The following is an 18,624-nucleotide window of genomic DNA, read 5'->3' as shown; positions in this document are numbered from 1 at the left end:
CTACACCAGGGTCATTAATGTTCCATGTCACCTGTACACCATCAGTCAAGAATAATACCAAGTCTACCTTCTACACCAGGGTCATTAATGTTCCATGTCACCTGTACACCACCAGTCAAGAATAATACCAAGTCTACCTACTACACCAGGGTCATTAAGGCTGCATGTCACCTGTACACCACCAGTCAAGAATAATACCAAGTCTACCTACTACACCAGGGTCATTAAGGCTGCATGTCACCTGTACACCACCAGTCAAGAATAATACCAAGTCTACCTACTACACCAGGGTCATTAAGGCTGCATGTCACCTGTACACCACCAGTCAAGAATAATACCAAGTCTACCTACTACACCAGGGTCATTAAGGCTGCATGTCACCTGTACACCACCAGTCAAGAATAATACCAAGTCTACCTACTACACCAGGGTCATTAAGGCTGCATGTCACCTGTACACCACCAGTCAAGAATAATACCAAGTCTACCTTCTACACCAGGGTCATTAATGTTCCATGTCACCTGTACACCACCAGTCAAGAATAATACCAAGTCTACCTTCTACACCAGGGTCATTAATGTTCCATGTCACCTGTACACCATCAGTCAAGAATAATACCAAGTCTACCTTCTACACCAGGGTCATTAATGTTCCATGTCACCTGTACACCACCAGTCAAGAATAATACCAAGTCTACCTACTACACCAGGGTCATTAAGGCTGCATGTCACCTGTACACCACCAGTCAAGAATAATACCAAGTCTACCTACTACACCAGGGTCATTAAGGCTGCATGTCACCTGTACACCACCAGTCAAGAATAATACCAAGTCTACCTACTACACCAGGGTCATTAAGGCTGCATGTCACCTGTACACCACCAGTCAAGAATAATACCAAGTCTACCTACTACACCAGGGTCATTAAGGCTGCATGTCACCTGTACACCACCAGTCAAGAATAATACCAACTCTACCTACTACACCAGGGTCATTAAGGCTGCATGTCACCTGTACACCACCAGTCAAGAATAATACCAAGTCTACCTACTACACCAGGGTCATTAAGGCTGCATGTCACCTGTACACCACCAGTCAAGAATAATACCAACTCTACCTACTACACCAGGGTCATTAATGTTCCATGTCACCTGTACACCACCAGTCAAGAATAATACCAACTCTACCTACTACACCAGGGTCATTAAGGCTGCATGTCACCTGTACACCACCAGTCAAGAATAATACCAACTCTACCTACTACACCAGGGTCATTAAGGCTGCATACCATAGACAGGATCGGAGAGTAGTAACACATAACTCATCAAAAGTATATCAGAGATATCTACTCTGAAACATGCAGATTACAAATGGACAACATTTCGCCTGTGTAACAGGTCTGGAGTTTTGAGACTGACCGCGGGTTCAAATCCCGCCCGTGGTATGGTTTGGTAGTGTTACGAAGGTGAAGCGTTCTTAAAATATCATTTCCAGATCTTGGAGTTTGTATACACAACTTGTTAGCATTGCTGTATCGCCATACACAGTGCATGTGTATATATGTGATGGTATACAACACTGACAAGATGATAAGTCATATATGCACAGTTGGGTATCTTCATTCCCTAGTAAAATTGCCTAATTGTTGTAGATGTGTCATAGTTATTAAAGTGTGTGTAGCAAGTGTGTGACGCACACAGGAGATCATGGAGTATGTCTTGTTTGTTACAAAGTTTGGCGCATCTGAAGTCTGTATCTATACTGTTGTGTGTGTTTGTTATGTTGTGGGAACACCAGCAGTGTTGTTACACTATTCTGTGTGATAGTTACATTGTGGGAACACCAGCAGTGTTGTTACACTATTCTGTGTGGTAGTTACATTGTGGGAACACCAGCAGTGTTGTTACACTATTCTGTGTGATAGTTACATTGTGGGAACACCAGCAGTGTTGTTACACTATTCTGTGTGATAGTTACATTGTGGGAACACCAGCAGTGTTGCTACACTATTCTATATGATAGTTACATTGTGGGAACACCAGCAGTGTTGCCACACTATTCTATATGATAGTTACATTGTGGGAACACCAGCAGTGTTGCCACACTATTCTATATGATAGTTACATTGTGGGAACACCAGCAGTGTTGCTACACTATTCTATATAGTTACATTGTGGGAACACCAGCAGTGTTGCTACACTATTCTATATGATAGTTACATTGTGGGAACACCAGCAGTGTTGCTACACTATTCTATATGATAGTTACATTGTGGGAACACCAGCAGTGTTGCTACACTATTCTGTGTGATAGTTACATTGTGGGAACACCAGCAGTGTTGCTACACTATTCTATATAATAGTTACATTGTGGGAACACCAGCAGTGTTGTTACACTATTCTGTATGATAGTTACATTGTGGGAACACCAGCAGTGTTGCTACATTATTCTATATAATAGTTACATTGTGGGAACACCAGCAGTGTTGCTACACTATTCTGTGTGATAGTTACATTGTGGGAACACCAGCAGTGTTGCTACACTATTCTGTGTGATAGTTACATTGTGGGAACACCAGCAGTGTTGCTACACTATTCTGTATGATAGTTACATTGTGGGAACACCAGCAGTGTTGCTACACTATTCTGTGTGATAGTTACATTGTGGGAACACCAGCAGTGTTGCTACACTATTCTGTGTGATAGTTACATTGTGGGAACACCAGCAGTGTTGCTACACTATTCTGTGTGATAGTTACATTGTGGGAACACCAGCAGTGTTGCTACACTATTCTATATGATAGTTACATTGTGGGAACACCAGCAGTGTTGCTACACTATTCTGTATGATAGTTACATTGTGGGAACACCAGCAGTGTTGCTACACTATTCTGTATGATAGTTACATTGTGGGAACACCAGCAGTGTTGCTACACTATGTGTGATAGTTACATTGTGGGAACACCAGCAGTGTTGCTGTATGATAGCTACATTGTACACTATTCTGTATGATAGTTACATTGTGGGAACACCAGCAGTGGAACACCAGCAGTGTTGCTACACTATTCTATATGATAGTTACATTGTGGGAACACCAGCAGTGTTGCTACACTATTCTATATGATAGTTACATTGTGGGAACACCAGCAGTGTTGCTACACTATTATATATGATAGTTACATTGTGGGAACACCAGCAGTGTTGCTGTTTACCATGGAACAGCGGGCTTACTGTTGATGTCATAATTATATTACTTGTGTTATCATTGGCTAGATGCACTGCCGCATTCCTCTTTTGTTATTGTCATTGTGATTGTTTAAAGTGTGTTTTAAATGTTTGTGGTATAGAGATGGTAATGTGGTGGTGTTCTTGTTACAGAGGATAACTGTGGCTCTTGGGACTGGGAGACTGGCCTTTCCTACGAGTGCCGTACACTTCTGTTTAAGGCGCTACACAACCTCATTGAACGGTAAGCTGCTCTGGTTAAGTAATACACTGAACATAAGAAAGGAGGATCACTGCAGCAGACCTGTTGGCCCATATTTGGCAGGTCCTTTACAATCCATCCCACTAACAAAACATTTGCCCAACCCAATTTTCAGTGCCACCCAAGAAATAAGCTCTGATAACTCTATCCACTCATTTGCAACTCCCAATCAAATCCAACCTCTCTCATTCGTGTATTTATCCAACCTATATTTGAAACTACCCAAGGTTTTAGCCTCAATAACTCAACTAGGTAGACTGTTCCACTCATCAACTACTCTATTTCCAAACCAATGCTTTCCTACATCCCTTCTAAATCTAAACTTGTCCAGTTTGAATCCATTACTGCGGGTTCTCTGCTGGAGAGTTATCCTCAAGACCTTGTTAATATCCCCTTTATTAATACCTATCTTCCACTTATACACTTCGATCAGGTCTCCCCTCATTCTTCGTCTAACAAGTGAATGTAATTTAAGGGTCTTCAATCTTTCTTCATAAGGAAGATTTCTAATGCTATGTATTAATTTAGTCATTCTACGCTGAATGTTTTCTAACGAATTTATGTCCATTCTGTAATATGGAGACCAGAATTGAGCTGCATAATCTAGGTGAGGCCTTACTAATGATGTATAAAGTTGCAGTATGACCTCTGGACTTCTGTTGCTTACACTTCTTGATATAAATCCCAGTAATCTAATTGCCTTATTACGTACGCTTAGGCATTGCTGTCTTGGTTTAAGGTTGCTGCTCACCATAACCCCCAAGTCCTTCTCGCATTCTGTACGGCTAAGTTCTACATTATTAAGCTGGTAGGTGGTAGGGTTATGGACATTTCCGGACCTTAGAACTTTACATTTATCTACATTGAACTGCATCTGCCACTTTTCTGACCACGAATTGAGTTTGTCTAAATCCTCCTGAAGTTGTGAGACGTCAACGTCTGAATCGATTATCCTGCCTATCTTCGTGTCATCAGCAAATTTGCTTATGTCACTAGTAATTCCCTCGTCCAGGTCGTTTATATTTATAATAAACAACAATGGACCTAAAACTGGTCCCTGTGGAACGCCACTTGTTACAGATCCCCACTCAGATTTAACCCCATTTATGGACACACTGCTTCCTATTAGTGAGCCATGACTCGATCCATGACAGCATTTTCCCCCAATGCCATGAGCAGCCACTTTCTTCAAAAGTCTCTGATGTGGTGCTCTATCAATAGCCTTACTAAAATCTAAATAAACAATATCGAATTCTTTATCCTGATCAACGGCCTCAAAAACTTTGCTGAAGAAGGTTAATAAATTAGTTAGGCAGGAACGGTCCTGGTGAAACCATGTTCAGTATCATTAATCAAATTATGCCTATCCAGATGGCTTCTTATATTATCAGCTATAATTGACTCTAGTAATTTGCCTACAATTGAGGTCAGGCTTATTGGGCGGTAATTTGACGGTAACGACTTGTCCCCTGTTTTAAAAATAGGAATTACATTAGCCATCTTCCACATATCAGACACTACACCTGTTTGAAGAGATAAATTAAAAATATTAGTTAATGGTTCACAGAGTTCCATTTTACATTCTTTAAGAACCCTTGAAAAAAGTTCATCAGGGCCCGGGGATTTATTTTGCTTTAACCGGTCTATTTGTTAGATAACCATTTCGCTGGTGACTGTGATATTGCATAATTTATCATCTTCTGGCCCACTATAAAAATTAATTACCAGGATATTGTCAATGTCTTCCTGAGTGAAAACCGAGAGAAAATAATTATTAAGAATCGAGCACATTTCATTCTCTTTGTCAGTAAGATGCCCATAGTTATTTTTAAGGGGACCTATCATATCTCTGACTTTTGTTCTATATACCTGGAAAAAACTTTTTGGGTTTTAGAATCCCTAGCAACTTTAATTTCATAGTCCCGTTTAGCTTTTCTTATCCCCTTTTTATCGTCCCTCTTAATGTCAATATACTGATTCATAAGATGACCCTCACCTCTTTTCATATGCCTATAAATTCCTTTCTTCTGACCTAAAAGATATTTGAGCCTATTATTCATCCATTTGGGGTCATTTCTATTCGAAATGTCCTTTGGGCAGCATGTATTGCGTTAAGAAAGCTGTCATATTGATGGCTCTCTTCGTTACTCCAGTCAACAGGTGATAAGTGTTCTCTAAGCCCATCTTAATCTGCTAAGCGAAAATCTGGAACTATTACTGAGTTATCCCTACTATCATACTTCCATTCAATGCTAAATGTAATTGATTTGTGCTAGAGTATACTGATACTAGGAGAGTGTGGGATATGAGGATAGACTGAGGTCCCTGAATCTGCACTCTCTTGATAGGCGTAGAATTAGGGCGGATATGATTGAGGTGTATAAATGGAAGACAGGAATAAATAAAGGGGATGTAAATAGTGTGTTGAAAATATCTAGCCTAGACAGGACTCGCAGCAGTGGTTTTAAGTTGGAAAAATTCAGATTCAGGAAGGATATAGGAAAGTACTGGTTTGGTAATAGAGTTGTGGATGAGTGGAACAAACTCCCGAGTACAGTTATAGAGGCCAGAACGTTGTGTAGTTTTAAAAATAGGTTAGATAAATACACCAACTTACACCCACCCACTCACGTATTTATCCAACTTACCTACTTAACTAACGAAACGTTTCACCAAGAGTAGTGAAACGTTCCCTTCGTAATGCTCCGAGTAGTTTCTTGGTAAACGTTTCACAAAGTATAACGTTTCGTGGACGTGTTTCCTTATTTTTGTGGTAGTTCGTCGTGTGCAAGTAATGAAGGTCACGATACCTTGGCTGCAACACAGAAATTAAATATAAAACTTTACATCTGATGTTTACAAAACTGACTAGTTGAAGAATGAGGAACTTGTGAAACATTTAGGTAGCTCTATTATGGAAAAGTTTGGCCTGTCAGTGGCATCTTCAGTGGGTGGCGAGGCACGTGGTGTGTGGTGTGGCACGTGGTGTGGTGATGCACGTGGTGTGGTGAGGCACGTGGTGTGGTGAGGCACGTGGTGTGTGATGCATGTGTGTGGTGAGGCACGTGGTGTGTGGTGAGGCACGTGGTGTGTGGTGTGGCACGTGGTGTGTGATGATGCATGTGGTGTGTGGTGAGGCACGTGGCGTGTGGTGTGGCACGTGGTGTGGGGTGAGGCACGTGGTGTGTGATGATGCATGTGGTGTGTGGTGAGGCACGTGGTGTGTGTTGATGCACGTGGTGTGTGAGACACGTGGTGTGTGGTGAGGCACGTGGTGTGTGGTGATGCACGTGGCGTGTGGTGTGGCACGTGTTGTGGTGATGCACGTGGTGTGTGGTGAGGCACGTGGTGTGTGGTGAGGCACGTGGTGTGTGGTGAGGCACGTGGTGTGGTGATGCATGTGGTGTGTGGTGAGGCACGTGGTGTGGTGATGCACGTGGTGTGTGGTGAGGCACGTGGTGTGTGGTGAGGCACGTGGTGTGTGGTGAGGCACGTGGTGTGTGGTGAGGCACGTGGTGTGGTGAGGCACGTGGTGTGTGGTGATGCATGTGGTGTGTGGTGAGGCACGTGGTGTGGTGATGCACGTGGTGTGGTGAGGCACGTGGTGTGGTGATGCACGTGGTGTGTGGTGAGGCACGTGGTGTGTGGTGATGCATGTGGTGTGTGGTGAGGCACGTGGTGTGGTGATGCACGTGCTGTGTGGTGAGGCATGTGTTGTGGTGATGCACGTGGTGTGTGGTGAGGCACGTGGTGTGTGAGGCACGTGGTGTGTGGTGAGGCACGTGGTGTGGGGTGAGGCACGTGGTGTGGTGAGGCACGTGGTGTGTGAGGCACGTGGTGTGTGGTGAGGCACGTGGTGTGTGGTGAAGCACGTGGTGTGTGAGGCACGTGGTGTGTGGTGAGGCACGTGGTGTGTGGTGAGGCACGTGGTGTGTGAGGCACGTGGTGTGTGGTGAGGCACGTGGTGTGTGGTGAGGCACGTGGTGTGTGGTGACACACGTGGTGTGTGGTGAGGCACGTGGTGTGTGGTGAGGCACGTGGTGTGTGGTGAGGCACGTGGTGTGTGGTGAGACACGTGGTGTGTGGTGAGGCACGTGGTGTGTGGTGAGGCACGTGGTGTGTGGTGAGGCACGTGGTGTGTGGTGAGGCACGTGGTGTGTGGTGAGGCACGTGGTGTGTGATGCACGTGGTGTGTGGTGAGGCACGTGGTGTGTGGTGAGGTACGTGCTGTGTGAGGCACGTGGTGTGTGGTGAGGCACGTGGTGTGTGGTGATGCACGTGGTGTGGTGAGGCACGTGGTGTGTGGTGAGGCACGTGCTGTGTGATGCACGTGCTGTGTGATGCACGTGCTGTGTGGTGAGGCACGTGGTGTGTGGTGATGCACCGGGTGTGGTGATGCACGTGGTGTGTGGCGAGGCACGTGGTGTGGTGAGGCACGTGCTGTGTGATGCACGTGCTGTGTGGTGAGGCACGTGGTGTGTGGTGATGCACGTGCTGTGTGATGCACGTGGTGTGTGGTGAGGCACGTGGTGTGTGGTGAGGCACGTGGTGTGATGCACGTGGTGTGTGGTGAGGCACGTGGTGTGTGGTGATGCACGTGGTGTGGTGATGCACGTGGTGTGTGGTGAGGCACGTGGTGTGTGGTGATGCACGTGGTGTGTGGTGATACACGTGGTGTGTGGTGAGGCACGTGGTGTGTGGTGATGCACTTGGTGTGTGGTGAGGCAAGTGCTGTGATGATGCACGTGCTGTGTGATGATGCACGTGGTGTGTGGTGAGGCACGTGGTGTGTGGTGATGCACGTGGTGTGTGGTGAGGCACGTGGTGTGTGTTGATGCACGTGGTGTGTGGTGAGGCACGTGGTGTGTGGTGAGGCACGTGGTGTGTGGTGAGGCACGTGGTGTGATGATGCACGTGCTGTGTGATGCACGTGGTGTGGTGAGGCACGTGCTGTGTGATGCACATGGTGTGGTGAGGCACGTGGTGTGTGGTGAGGCACGTGCTGTGTGGTGAGGCACGTGCTGTGTGATGATGCACGTGGTGTGTGGTGAGGCACGTGGTGTGTGGTGATGCACGTGGTGTGTGATGCACATGGTGTGTGGTGAGGCACGTGGTGTGTGGTGAGGCAAGTGGTGTGTGGTGAGGCACGTGGTATGTGGTGAGAGGCACGTGGTGTGTGGTGTGGCATGTGGTCTGTGGTGTGGCACGTGGTGTGTGGTGAGACACGTGGAGTGTGGTGAGGCACGTTGTGTGTGGTGAGGCACGTGGTGTGTGGTGAGGCACATGGTGTGTGGTGAGGCACGTGGTGTGGTAAGGCACGTGGTGTGTGGTGAGGCACGTGGTGTGTGGTGAGGCACGTGGTGTGGTGAGACACGTGGTGTGTGGTGAGGCACGTGGTGTGTGGTGAGACACGTGGTGTGTGGTGAGACACATGGTGTGTGGTGAGGCACGTGGTGTGTGGTGAGACACGTGGTGTGTGGTGACACACGTGGAGTGTGGTGAGGCACGTGGTGTGTGGTGACACGTGGTGTGTGGTGAGGCACGTGGAGTGTGGTGTGGCACGTGGTGTGTGGTGTGGCACGTGGAGTGTGGTGAGGCACGTGGTGTGTGGTGAGGCACGTGGTATGTGGTGAGACACATGGTGTGTGGTGAGGCACGTGGTGTGTGGTGACACGTGGTGTGGTGAGACACGTGGTGTGTGGTGAGACACATGGTGTGGTGAGGCACGTGGTGTGTGGTGACACACGTGGTGTGTGGTGAGGCACGTGGTGTGTGGTGAGGCACGTGGTGTGTGGTGACACACGTGGAGTGTGGTGTGGCACGTGGAGTGTGGTGTGGCACGTGGTGTGTGGTGTGGCACGTGGTGTGTGGTGAGGCACGTGGTGTGTGGTGAGGCACGTGGTGTGTGGTGAGGCACATGGTGTGTGGTGAGGCACGTGGTGTGTGGTGACACACGTGGAGTGTGGTGTGGCACGTGGTGTGTGGTGTGGCACGTGGTGTGTGGTGAGGCACGTGGTGTGTGGTGAGGCACGTGGTGTGTGGTGAGGCACGTGGTGTGTGGTGACACACGAGGAGTGTGGTGAGGCACGTGGTGTGGCACGTGGTGTGTGGTGAGACACGTGGTGTGTGGTGAGGCACGTGGTGTGTGGTGAGGCACGTGGTGTGTGGTGACACACGTGGTGTGTGGTGACACGTGGTGTGTGGTGACACGTGGAGTGTGGTGTGGCACGTGGTGTGTGGTGAGACACGTGGTGTGTGGTGACACGTGGTGTGTGGTGAGGCACGTGGTGTGTGGTGAGGCACGTGGTGTGTGGTAAGGCACGTGGTGTGTGGTGACACACGTGGTGTGTGGTGACACACGTGGTGTGTGGTGACACACGTGGAGTGTGGTGTGGCACGTGGTGTGTGGTGACACGTGGTGTGTGGTGACACGTGGTGTGTGGTGAGGCACGTGGTGTGTGGTGAGGCACGTGGTGTGTGAGACACGTGGTGTGTGGTGAGGCACGTGGTGTGTGGTAAGGCACGTGGTGTGTGGTGACACGTGGTGTGTGGTGACACGTGGTGTGTGGTGAGACACGTGGTGTGGTGAGGCACGTGGTGTGTGGTGAGACACGTGGTGTGTGGTGACACACGTGGTGTGTGGTGAGGCACGTGGTGTGTGGTGTGGCACGTGGTGTGTGGTGAGACACGTGGTGTGTGGTGACACGTGGTGTGTGGTGAGGCACGTGGTGTGTGGTGAGGCACGTGGTGTGGCACGTGGTGTGTGGTGAGGCACGTGGTGTGTGGTGTGGCACGTGGTGTGTGGTGAGGCACGTGGTGTGTGGTGAGACACGTCTAGTGTGGTGTGGCACGTGGTGTGTGGTGTGGCACGTGGTGTGTGGTGAGACACGTGGTGTGTGGTGAGGCACGTGGTGTGTGGTGTGGCACGTGGTGTAGCCACTCAGCTGTTATAATGTAAACAACTCTTGACGCTTTTTTGTATCACATTTGTACACACAAAAACTTATTTTTTCTCTCTAAACTGTGTTGTGTGTTCCTTACCCCTGCCTCCCCTCTCCCCTCCCTTTTTTCCCTTCTTGCCTCCACTTCCACCCTCCCTCTCCTCCACTGCTAGGTATCCCTTTCCTCCCTGTTCCCACCCACTCTCTCACTTCTCTCCCTTCCTAGCTAGGTACTACCGTCCTGTCATGTGTGAAACAGAAGCCTATTAAACGTGTTGCACTCTGGCAAGATTGTTCATCTTTTTTTCCTAGATTTTGACAACAGTTAAGATTACAGGTAAACAAACTTATGCTTACAGCACACAAGTAACCCACACACAGAAGACACTGATGAGGTGGTCATAAGTGCCTCTTCTATGTGTGGGTGACTTGTGTGTTGTTCTGGTCATGGTATTGTGCCCTTTTATTCCTCTACTTCCATTCACTGTGTGTCTTAAAGTTGGTGCCAGATCAGTTAAGCTGTGCTTCGTACATTGGATCAAGTGCGGCCAGCAGTAACAGCCTGGTTGATCAGACCCTGATCCACCAGGAGGCCTGGTCATGGACTAGGCCGTGGGAGCGTTGATCCCCGAATTACCCTCCAGGTAGACTCCAGGTCTTCCTTAACTATCCTGTTTCCTCATACATGTAGTTATTAATCCAGTAATGTTTCCTAGTTCAGTAGGCCAGGTCTGAGACTAGGCCTACCTGGAGGGTTCAATAATGTTAGTAGAATTACCACAGGCTTGACAAAGCTCCTGGAGGGTGAAATGCTGCCTCAGTAATGTTGCATTAGTTGTACTTGTGTTTTTTTACCTAACATACCTGAAGGGTGAAATTTAGACACGTGCAATATCTGGGTATCTTTATTGTAGACTTTTCATCAGTACAAATTGAAGGACATAATTGGAAGACAGTAGAACTATATACAAAACGTGAGGTAATCAGTCCCTCAGCCTTGGAGTTTAAGAGCACCTGTGGTGCTGTTCAGCTCGTCTGTCGGTGAAAAGCAGGGTTGCAGTGGGCACAATAAGGGAACACTGTATCAGCATCCATGGCCCCTGATTATTTAGCATCGTTCCAGAAGATATCAGAAACTGCTGGGACAAGTGTAGAAGTCTTCAAGAGGAAACTGGACATGTATATTCACCAGGTACCAGATCAGCCAGGCTGTGATGGATATGTTGAACAGCAGGCCACCAGCAGCAATGACCTGGTTGACCAGGCTAGCACCAGATGAGTAGAAAAACTTGCAACACATCAGTGGTATATCAAAGGTTGTCTCATGTATGTGAAACAGAAGGACATGTATTAAATGTTTTGCACTCTGGCCCAAGACTGTTCAACAGCTTCCCACCATGCATAAGGAGAATTACCAGTAGACCCCTGACTGCCATCAAAAGGGAGCTGGACAGATATTTAAAGTCAGTGCCAGTTCAGCCGGGCTGTGGTTTGTATATTGGACTGCTTGCGGCCAGCAGTAACAGCCTAGTTGATCAGGCCTTGATCGACCGGGAGGCCTGATTGTGAACTGGGCCATGGGGGCATTTATCCCTGGAATACCCTCCAGGTATATATGTAAAATGACAGGTAAATCTCTCAGTTTTCTGCTCATGTTCACTATAGATGTTCCTCAACTTACGAGGGAGTTAGGTTCCCATAATCCCATTGTAAATTCAAACTATCATAAGCCAGATATGAATGCTATGCTAAATAAACAAGTACATAAATAACTACTGTCACTGAATAGGTAAACAAATAATTACTGCAACTAAATACCATTATGTATTGAAAAGTGAATAAATGAATACAAGTTTATCCTATCAATGAATGCACAGTACTGTACGCTACTGAACATACATCGCTATCACACAATTGTAAAGTCGAAATATCGTAAGTCGAGGAGCACCTGTAATCTAATCTTTAGTTTCTTGTTTCCTAGTAGCTGTAGTTCTTAACATAAGAACATAAGAAAGGAGGAACACTGCAGCAGGCCTGTTGGCCCATACTAGGCAGGTCCTTTACAATTCATCCCACTAACAAAACATTTGCCCAACCCAATTTTCAGTGCTACCCAGGTAATACTCTATTTACTACCCAGGTAATACTCTATTTACTTTTTAGTGTAGAAGGTCTAGCTGTGGAAGCCATGATTCCAAGAGTATTAATGGATATAATGTGTAATTTCCTTTCCAGTTTATGAGATGTGGTCTGACAGGTCCACAAGAATGCTAATCTCCCATATACAGTGGAACCTCAGATATCGAACTTTCTTTGGTCCAGAAGGCTGTTTGAGTGCCTTTACCGAATGAATTTATTTCCATGAGGAATAATGTAAATTATGTTAGTCCATTTCAGACCCTCAAAAATACACTTATAAAAGCACTTACAAAAATAAACTTACATAATTGGTTGTGTTGGGAGCAGTTCGATTTTTGAGGTTCCACTGTATTAGCAGATTACAGATAATTAGGTAACAGGACATGTGATACTGGACTGATGAAGTCACTGTGTGGAAAAACATTTCCACAGTAAAGATACCCAGGTATTGCACATGTGTCTAATATATCAACTTGTCAGTTGTTTGATGCATGTATCTACAAATGGCCGCATGTACAACTAATGTGACATTTTATTGTGGCAACATTATGCTTTCCAGGAGCTTTGTCAGTCCATTACGAATGGTACAAGAACACACACAAGGTATATAAAGGTATTATAGTGAGGTGTAAAATCGTAATATAATTGTTGTAGGTAGTAATAGTAGTGGTGGTAGTAGTAGTGGTAATTCTACCAACATTATTACAGATTAACAAATGTTTAACAAAATCTGTTTCTTTCAGATGTCTTCTAACACGGGATTTTGTGAGGCTGGGTCGCTGGTTTGTGCAACCTTACGAGGGTCCAGAGGGTATCCCGGGTAGTAGTAGGTCAGATATTTATTTTGTTATACATATGAGTATTGCTCGGAAAACCCATTTGTAAAATAGGCAAGAAACAAGACTGAGAGTTTGCTATTGGCATTCACTGAGAGTTTACTATTGGCATACACTGACCTTGAAGCAAGGACCTTGTTATTATAGCATTGATACAGGTTTTAAAATACTCTTAATAAAACCCAGAGTATGGTAGGAATACACAAAACTATTCATATTTTGTGATGCACTAAATCCATGTGGGCTAGTCAGCACCAGGAACAGTGTAGGCTTAATCCTCCATCCACTCAGTGTAGCCTTGTCACTGATAAGTCATTCTGATGAAGGCTAAAATAAAGAATATGTTTACTAAATTTGTTTGATATATACTTGTAGTGATTACTAAAAAAAAATACGAGTTTCTTTAAAAAAAATAAGTATTTTACAGGTTAACTTTTGCATTAAGAACTTTGTGAAGTTCAAATATTTACCATAACATCTTGACATAAGTAAAAGATTACTCTGTACATAACATCTTTCTTCCATGCTTCTTATCAAGACTTGCTTCTCAAGCCGTAATTCCTCTTCATGTGATAAACACCTGCATCACCTGCAACTATTATTACAAATGCCCCAAAGCTGCTCTATACATCTGTACTTATAAATTAGCTTACTTAGGAAACATTTGGAGTTTTACAACTGTGCATGTGCAGTTATGAGCATGTGTGAAACACGCCCGTCCTTTGTACTATTGTTTTCTATACATTGTACAAGTAACTTGTTTGTAACTTGAGCACCAGGTCCTTGGTACAGAAAATAGGTAGACAATGGGTAACTAAACTGTAATGAATGCTTGATACTGCTCAATATAACCCACATGGAGATAGAAACACAGAAAATTAATTGGTCTTTATATTTTCATTCCTTTCTGGGATCTTCTTCAGCAGATGCACAAGTGAAAGGAGAACATAAATGTGTAGGGAAGGTTGTACCTCTCCCTGTACAAGGGAGTGGCATATAGGGGGACGTATCAAGTAGTGAGTGGATGAGGTGACAGGTCCTGGGTAGGAAGTTCCTTTGTGTTATGCGATTCCTGAGCTCATGTTATGTTCACAGAAAGTTCTAAACTCTCATATGTTATACAGTGCTTGTGGAATGAGTGTGATCCGAATAAAGGGATGGTAGCTCTGATACTATTTGATATTAGTGAAGAGCTTTGTCTGTGTACCTACTTAAAGGGTGAACTTAAGAGTATCACAGTGTAAGGGTTGAAATATTAACAGTTTTGTTTCCTGTATTTTCAAAATGATGGGTTTTCAAGTGATTTACGAGTGTGACATTACTTGTTTTTCTGTTAATGTGAATATTTTGAGTTAATATTCAGGAGGGCCCCCACATATACGGCACCTATTTTCAGTGCCCCATGTTTTCATTGGCTTTCAAGTGAGCCATTGTTCCACCCACCGGCGATTGTCACCAGCGGGTGGAACATAATGAACAATGGCTCAGTTTGAAGCCAACGAAAACATTTTTTTATTTTTTTTATTATCACACTGGCCGATTCCCACCAAGGCAGGGTGGCCCGAAAAAGAAAAACTTTCACCACCAAAAGAAGGCAATGTATATGCGTGGCCCTCCTGTAATTGTTACCATTTTGTACAGTAACAGTATATCAATGAAAAGTTTATCTGAATAATCTAAGAGCAATTTTTTCATCATTGCAGTACCCACTTGTCCTTCAGTTTATCATTCTTTGTCCATGGTGAGAGCATCGTCTGTGCGAGTGTAGATGTACGGCAGCATCCACCAGTAAGACAGCTGACCCGTCGACATCTACTGTTGGCGCAACAAACCAACCATGGCATACCAGGTACTATGAAGATAGATTACCAACCAAGATTGTAATATACAGTACGTATATAATTCTATATCATTTATAAGCAGGATCCCTGCCCAAGCCTTGCTGCGCCCTCCGCATGCATCAACAAGCTTCTCACTTTCCTCAAGGCCTAGGGACGGGCAGTGGGATCAGGCTGGGCTCTGCCATGTATTACTGAATATATTCCTCCATTTTTAATATATTCCATTAGCAAGAATAAGAGTTATAATACCAAGTCTGGAATAATTTGTAACAAACCCATGATTTTGATTTTTTGGTATTTTGGCTTAGCCTGGACTGCTGTCAAATTATGAACAGTAAAGGTGGGGCTTACTTTATACCTCTTTGCTTTACAGTGTTTTGCTAATGCAGCAGTTTTTAATTATAGCCATTCTTTATTCAGATTTCCTACAATAAGTATATTTAGTACTCATAAGCTAAGGATGGAAATATTTTAAGGTAAGTAATGTGCGTGCTGTATATGCATTATTTAGGCCTAACTCTATTGCTCACATAATATATGACAGTGTAAACTTGTTATCAGGATTTTAAGTGTATTGAAAGTGAATAAAGGCTATGATTCACTTTACAGCGATTTTCACTTTACGATGGTAGCCTGGAACCTAACCTGCTGCATAAGCGGAGCCCTCCTGGGAGGGCTCCACTTATACAGCCAGTTAAGTTCCAGGCTACTGTAGAGCCTCGCTTGTACAGCAGGTTAAGTTCCAGACTACTGTAGGGTCCCGCTTATACAGCAGGTTAGGTTCCAGGCTACTGTAGGGTCCCGCTTATACAGCAGGTTAGGTTCCAGACTACTGTAGGGTCCCGCTTATACAGCAGGTTAGGTTCCAGACTACTGTAGGGTCCTGCTTATACAGCAGGTTAGGTTCCAGACTACTGTAGGGTCCCGCTTATACAGCAGGTTAGGTTCCAGACTACTGTAGGGTCCCGCTTATACAGCAGGTTAGGTTCCAGACTACTGTAGGGTCCCGCTTATACAGCAGGTTAGGTTCCAGACTACTGTAGGGTCCCGCTTATACAGCAGGTTAGGTTCCAGACTACTGTAGGGTCCCGCTTATACAGCAGGTTAGGTTCCAGACTACTGTAGGGTCCCGCTTATACAGCAGGTTAGGTTCCAGACTACTGTAGGGTCCCGCTTATACAGCAGGTTAGGTTCCAGGCTACTCTGGGGCCCTGCTTATCCAGCAGGTTAAGTTCTGGACTGCTGTTGTAAAGTGAAAATTGCTGTACAGTGAAACATAGCACTTTTTTTTTGTTTCACTTTCAAATGCATATAGTAGTTACACTATCATATATTAAGTGAGCAACAGAACTAGGCCTAAAAAATGCATATACAGAACACACGTTACTTCTTCTTCTCAACAAACCGGCAACAAACCGGCCATATCCCACCGAGGCGGGGTGGCCTAAAAAGAAAAACAAAAGTTTCTCCTTTTACATTTAGTAATATATACAGGAGAAGGATTACTAGCCCCTTGCCCCCGGCATTTTAGTTGCCTCTTACAACACGCATAGCTTACGGAGGAAGAATTCTGTTCCACTTCCCCATTGAGATAAGAGGAAATAAAAAAGAACAAGAACCAGAAAGAAAATAGCAGAAAACCCAGAGGGGTTTGTGTATATATATGCTTGTACATGTATGTGTAGTGTGACCTAAGTGTAAGTAGAAGTAGCAAGACATACCCAAAATCTTGCATGTTTATGAGACAGAAAAAAAGACACCAGCAATCCTATCGTCATGTAAAACAATTACAGGCTTCAGTTTTACACTCACTTGGCAGGACGGTAGTACCTCCCTGGGCGGTTGCTGTTTACCAACCTACTACCTAACACACATTACTTTCCTTAAAATATTTTCACTTTAGCATATGATGAGTGGTGAATATACTTATTGTAGGAAACTTGAATAAGTGAAGAATGGCTATAACTGAAAACTGCTGTATTAGCAAAATGACATAAAGCAAAGTGTTGTAAAGTGGGGCCCTCCCATACTTTATGCTGAGAGAAAGGAATAGTTTTAATTTTTTGTTTTTTCAACATGCTGGCTGCCTCCCACTGAGGCAAGGTCCCTCCCCTTCCCAAAAGAAAAAAAAAAAAAACTTTATTCCATTCACACTATTACTGTCTTTGCAAAGTTATGCAGATATGACAATTTAGATGTCACTCTCAACAGCAAATATCCCAGACCTCTCCTTTAAAGTGCAGGCATTGTTTTAATATGCTAAGAGAAGGAGTTGAAATATGTGAAGAGGATGGAGCAGTTCCTGCTGAGGATTTTTCATTGATATAGTATTGTTCAATTTTAGAAGGCACAGGGTTAGTAGAGCAGTAAGCTTATAAAGAATAAAAGTTACAATGCCATGGCTGGAACAATTCACAATAAATCACAAACTGGAAATTAATGTACAGACAACATTCTGGCTAGTCCAGGGCCAGTATTGACTCGATATTGGTCCATAACTGTCTGAAATGTCACCCAAAAACTTGCCTCCAATTTGCAGGGTAGTTGTGGCCAAGTTAATAATTTAGTTTTGGGAGTGTTAATGCTTGTATTTTACATGGCTGTGATAATGTTCACAGAAGTTCTACTCTTGTAATTTATTTTCATGTATATAAATGTATGGTATTAGCTGTTTGGAGGGACGTCTGAACTGTCATATCTGGGTGCCTCTGCAGAGAGTGATTATGTGTGGATGATGGTGAAAGTGTTGAATGATGGCAAGTGTTTTTCGTTTTTTGGGTCACCCTGCCTCAGTGGGAGACTGCCAACATATTAAAAAATATAAATGCCTGTTTTTTTCAAGGCTACAATATTGTTCACTGAAGTGGTAGACTTCATTTATTTTCATGTATGTTAATACCTGTATTATTTTCAGTGATCTTGGGCCCATATGGACTGAGTGGTACACTTACTGGTGTAAGTTATCGCCATTCTGAACCTCAAATACAAAAACTCTTGGAAGATTGGAGACAGTTTTTTCCTGTAGAAACCAAAGTTCCACCCACAGACTCCCTGGAGCCTGCTCTCCCCGCAGCTGTCGAAGTTATTGTGGGTATGTAGCCACGAGAAGTATGTTATTGTACTGTTAATGATGTAAAATCTTTGATGTAATGATAGACCTCTACATAATGGACTCGTGTAGCCAGGAGAAGTATTTTATTGTACTGTTTATCACGTAAAATCTTTGGTATAAGAAACCTCTATGTAATAGACTCATGTAGCCAGGAGTATTTTATTGTACTGTTTGTGTAAAATCTTCGATATAACAGACCTCTATGTGATGGACTCAGGAAATACTGAACAAAATCTGCTGGGTCAGTTGAGGAAATAATGGGCAGTGTC

The 18,624-nt window shown here is 44.6% G+C and overlaps 1 protein-coding gene across 2 annotated transcripts in view; it reads left to right on the top strand.

The window, feature by feature from the left end:
* Positions 1-18,624, top strand: part of skd (mediator complex subunit skuld) — a 320,744-nt gene that overhangs the window by 232,815 nt on the left and 69,305 nt on the right. For both annotated transcript variants that reach the window (XM_070079690.1, XM_070079689.1), the window contains exons 3-6: positions 3,378-3,468; positions 13,310-13,396; positions 15,106-15,251; positions 18,158-18,334. In XM_070079690.1, the coding sequence (XP_069935791.1) occupies positions 3,378-3,468; positions 13,310-13,396; positions 15,106-15,251; positions 18,158-18,334 (501 nt within the window). The remainder of the gene's footprint in view (positions 1-3,377; positions 3,469-13,309; positions 13,397-15,105; positions 15,252-18,157; positions 18,335-18,624) is intronic.

The sequence above is a fragment of the Cherax quadricarinatus genome, unplaced genomic scaffold, assembly GCF_038502225.1.
Source record: "Cherax quadricarinatus isolate ZL_2023a unplaced genomic scaffold, ASM3850222v1 Contig3, whole genome shotgun sequence".
In the NCBI taxonomy this organism is placed as follows: domain Eukaryota; kingdom Metazoa; phylum Arthropoda; class Malacostraca; order Decapoda; family Parastacidae; genus Cherax; species Cherax quadricarinatus.
The sequence above is the reverse complement of the archived record's forward strand: the minus strand, read 5'-3'. Positions and strand labels throughout refer to the sequence as shown.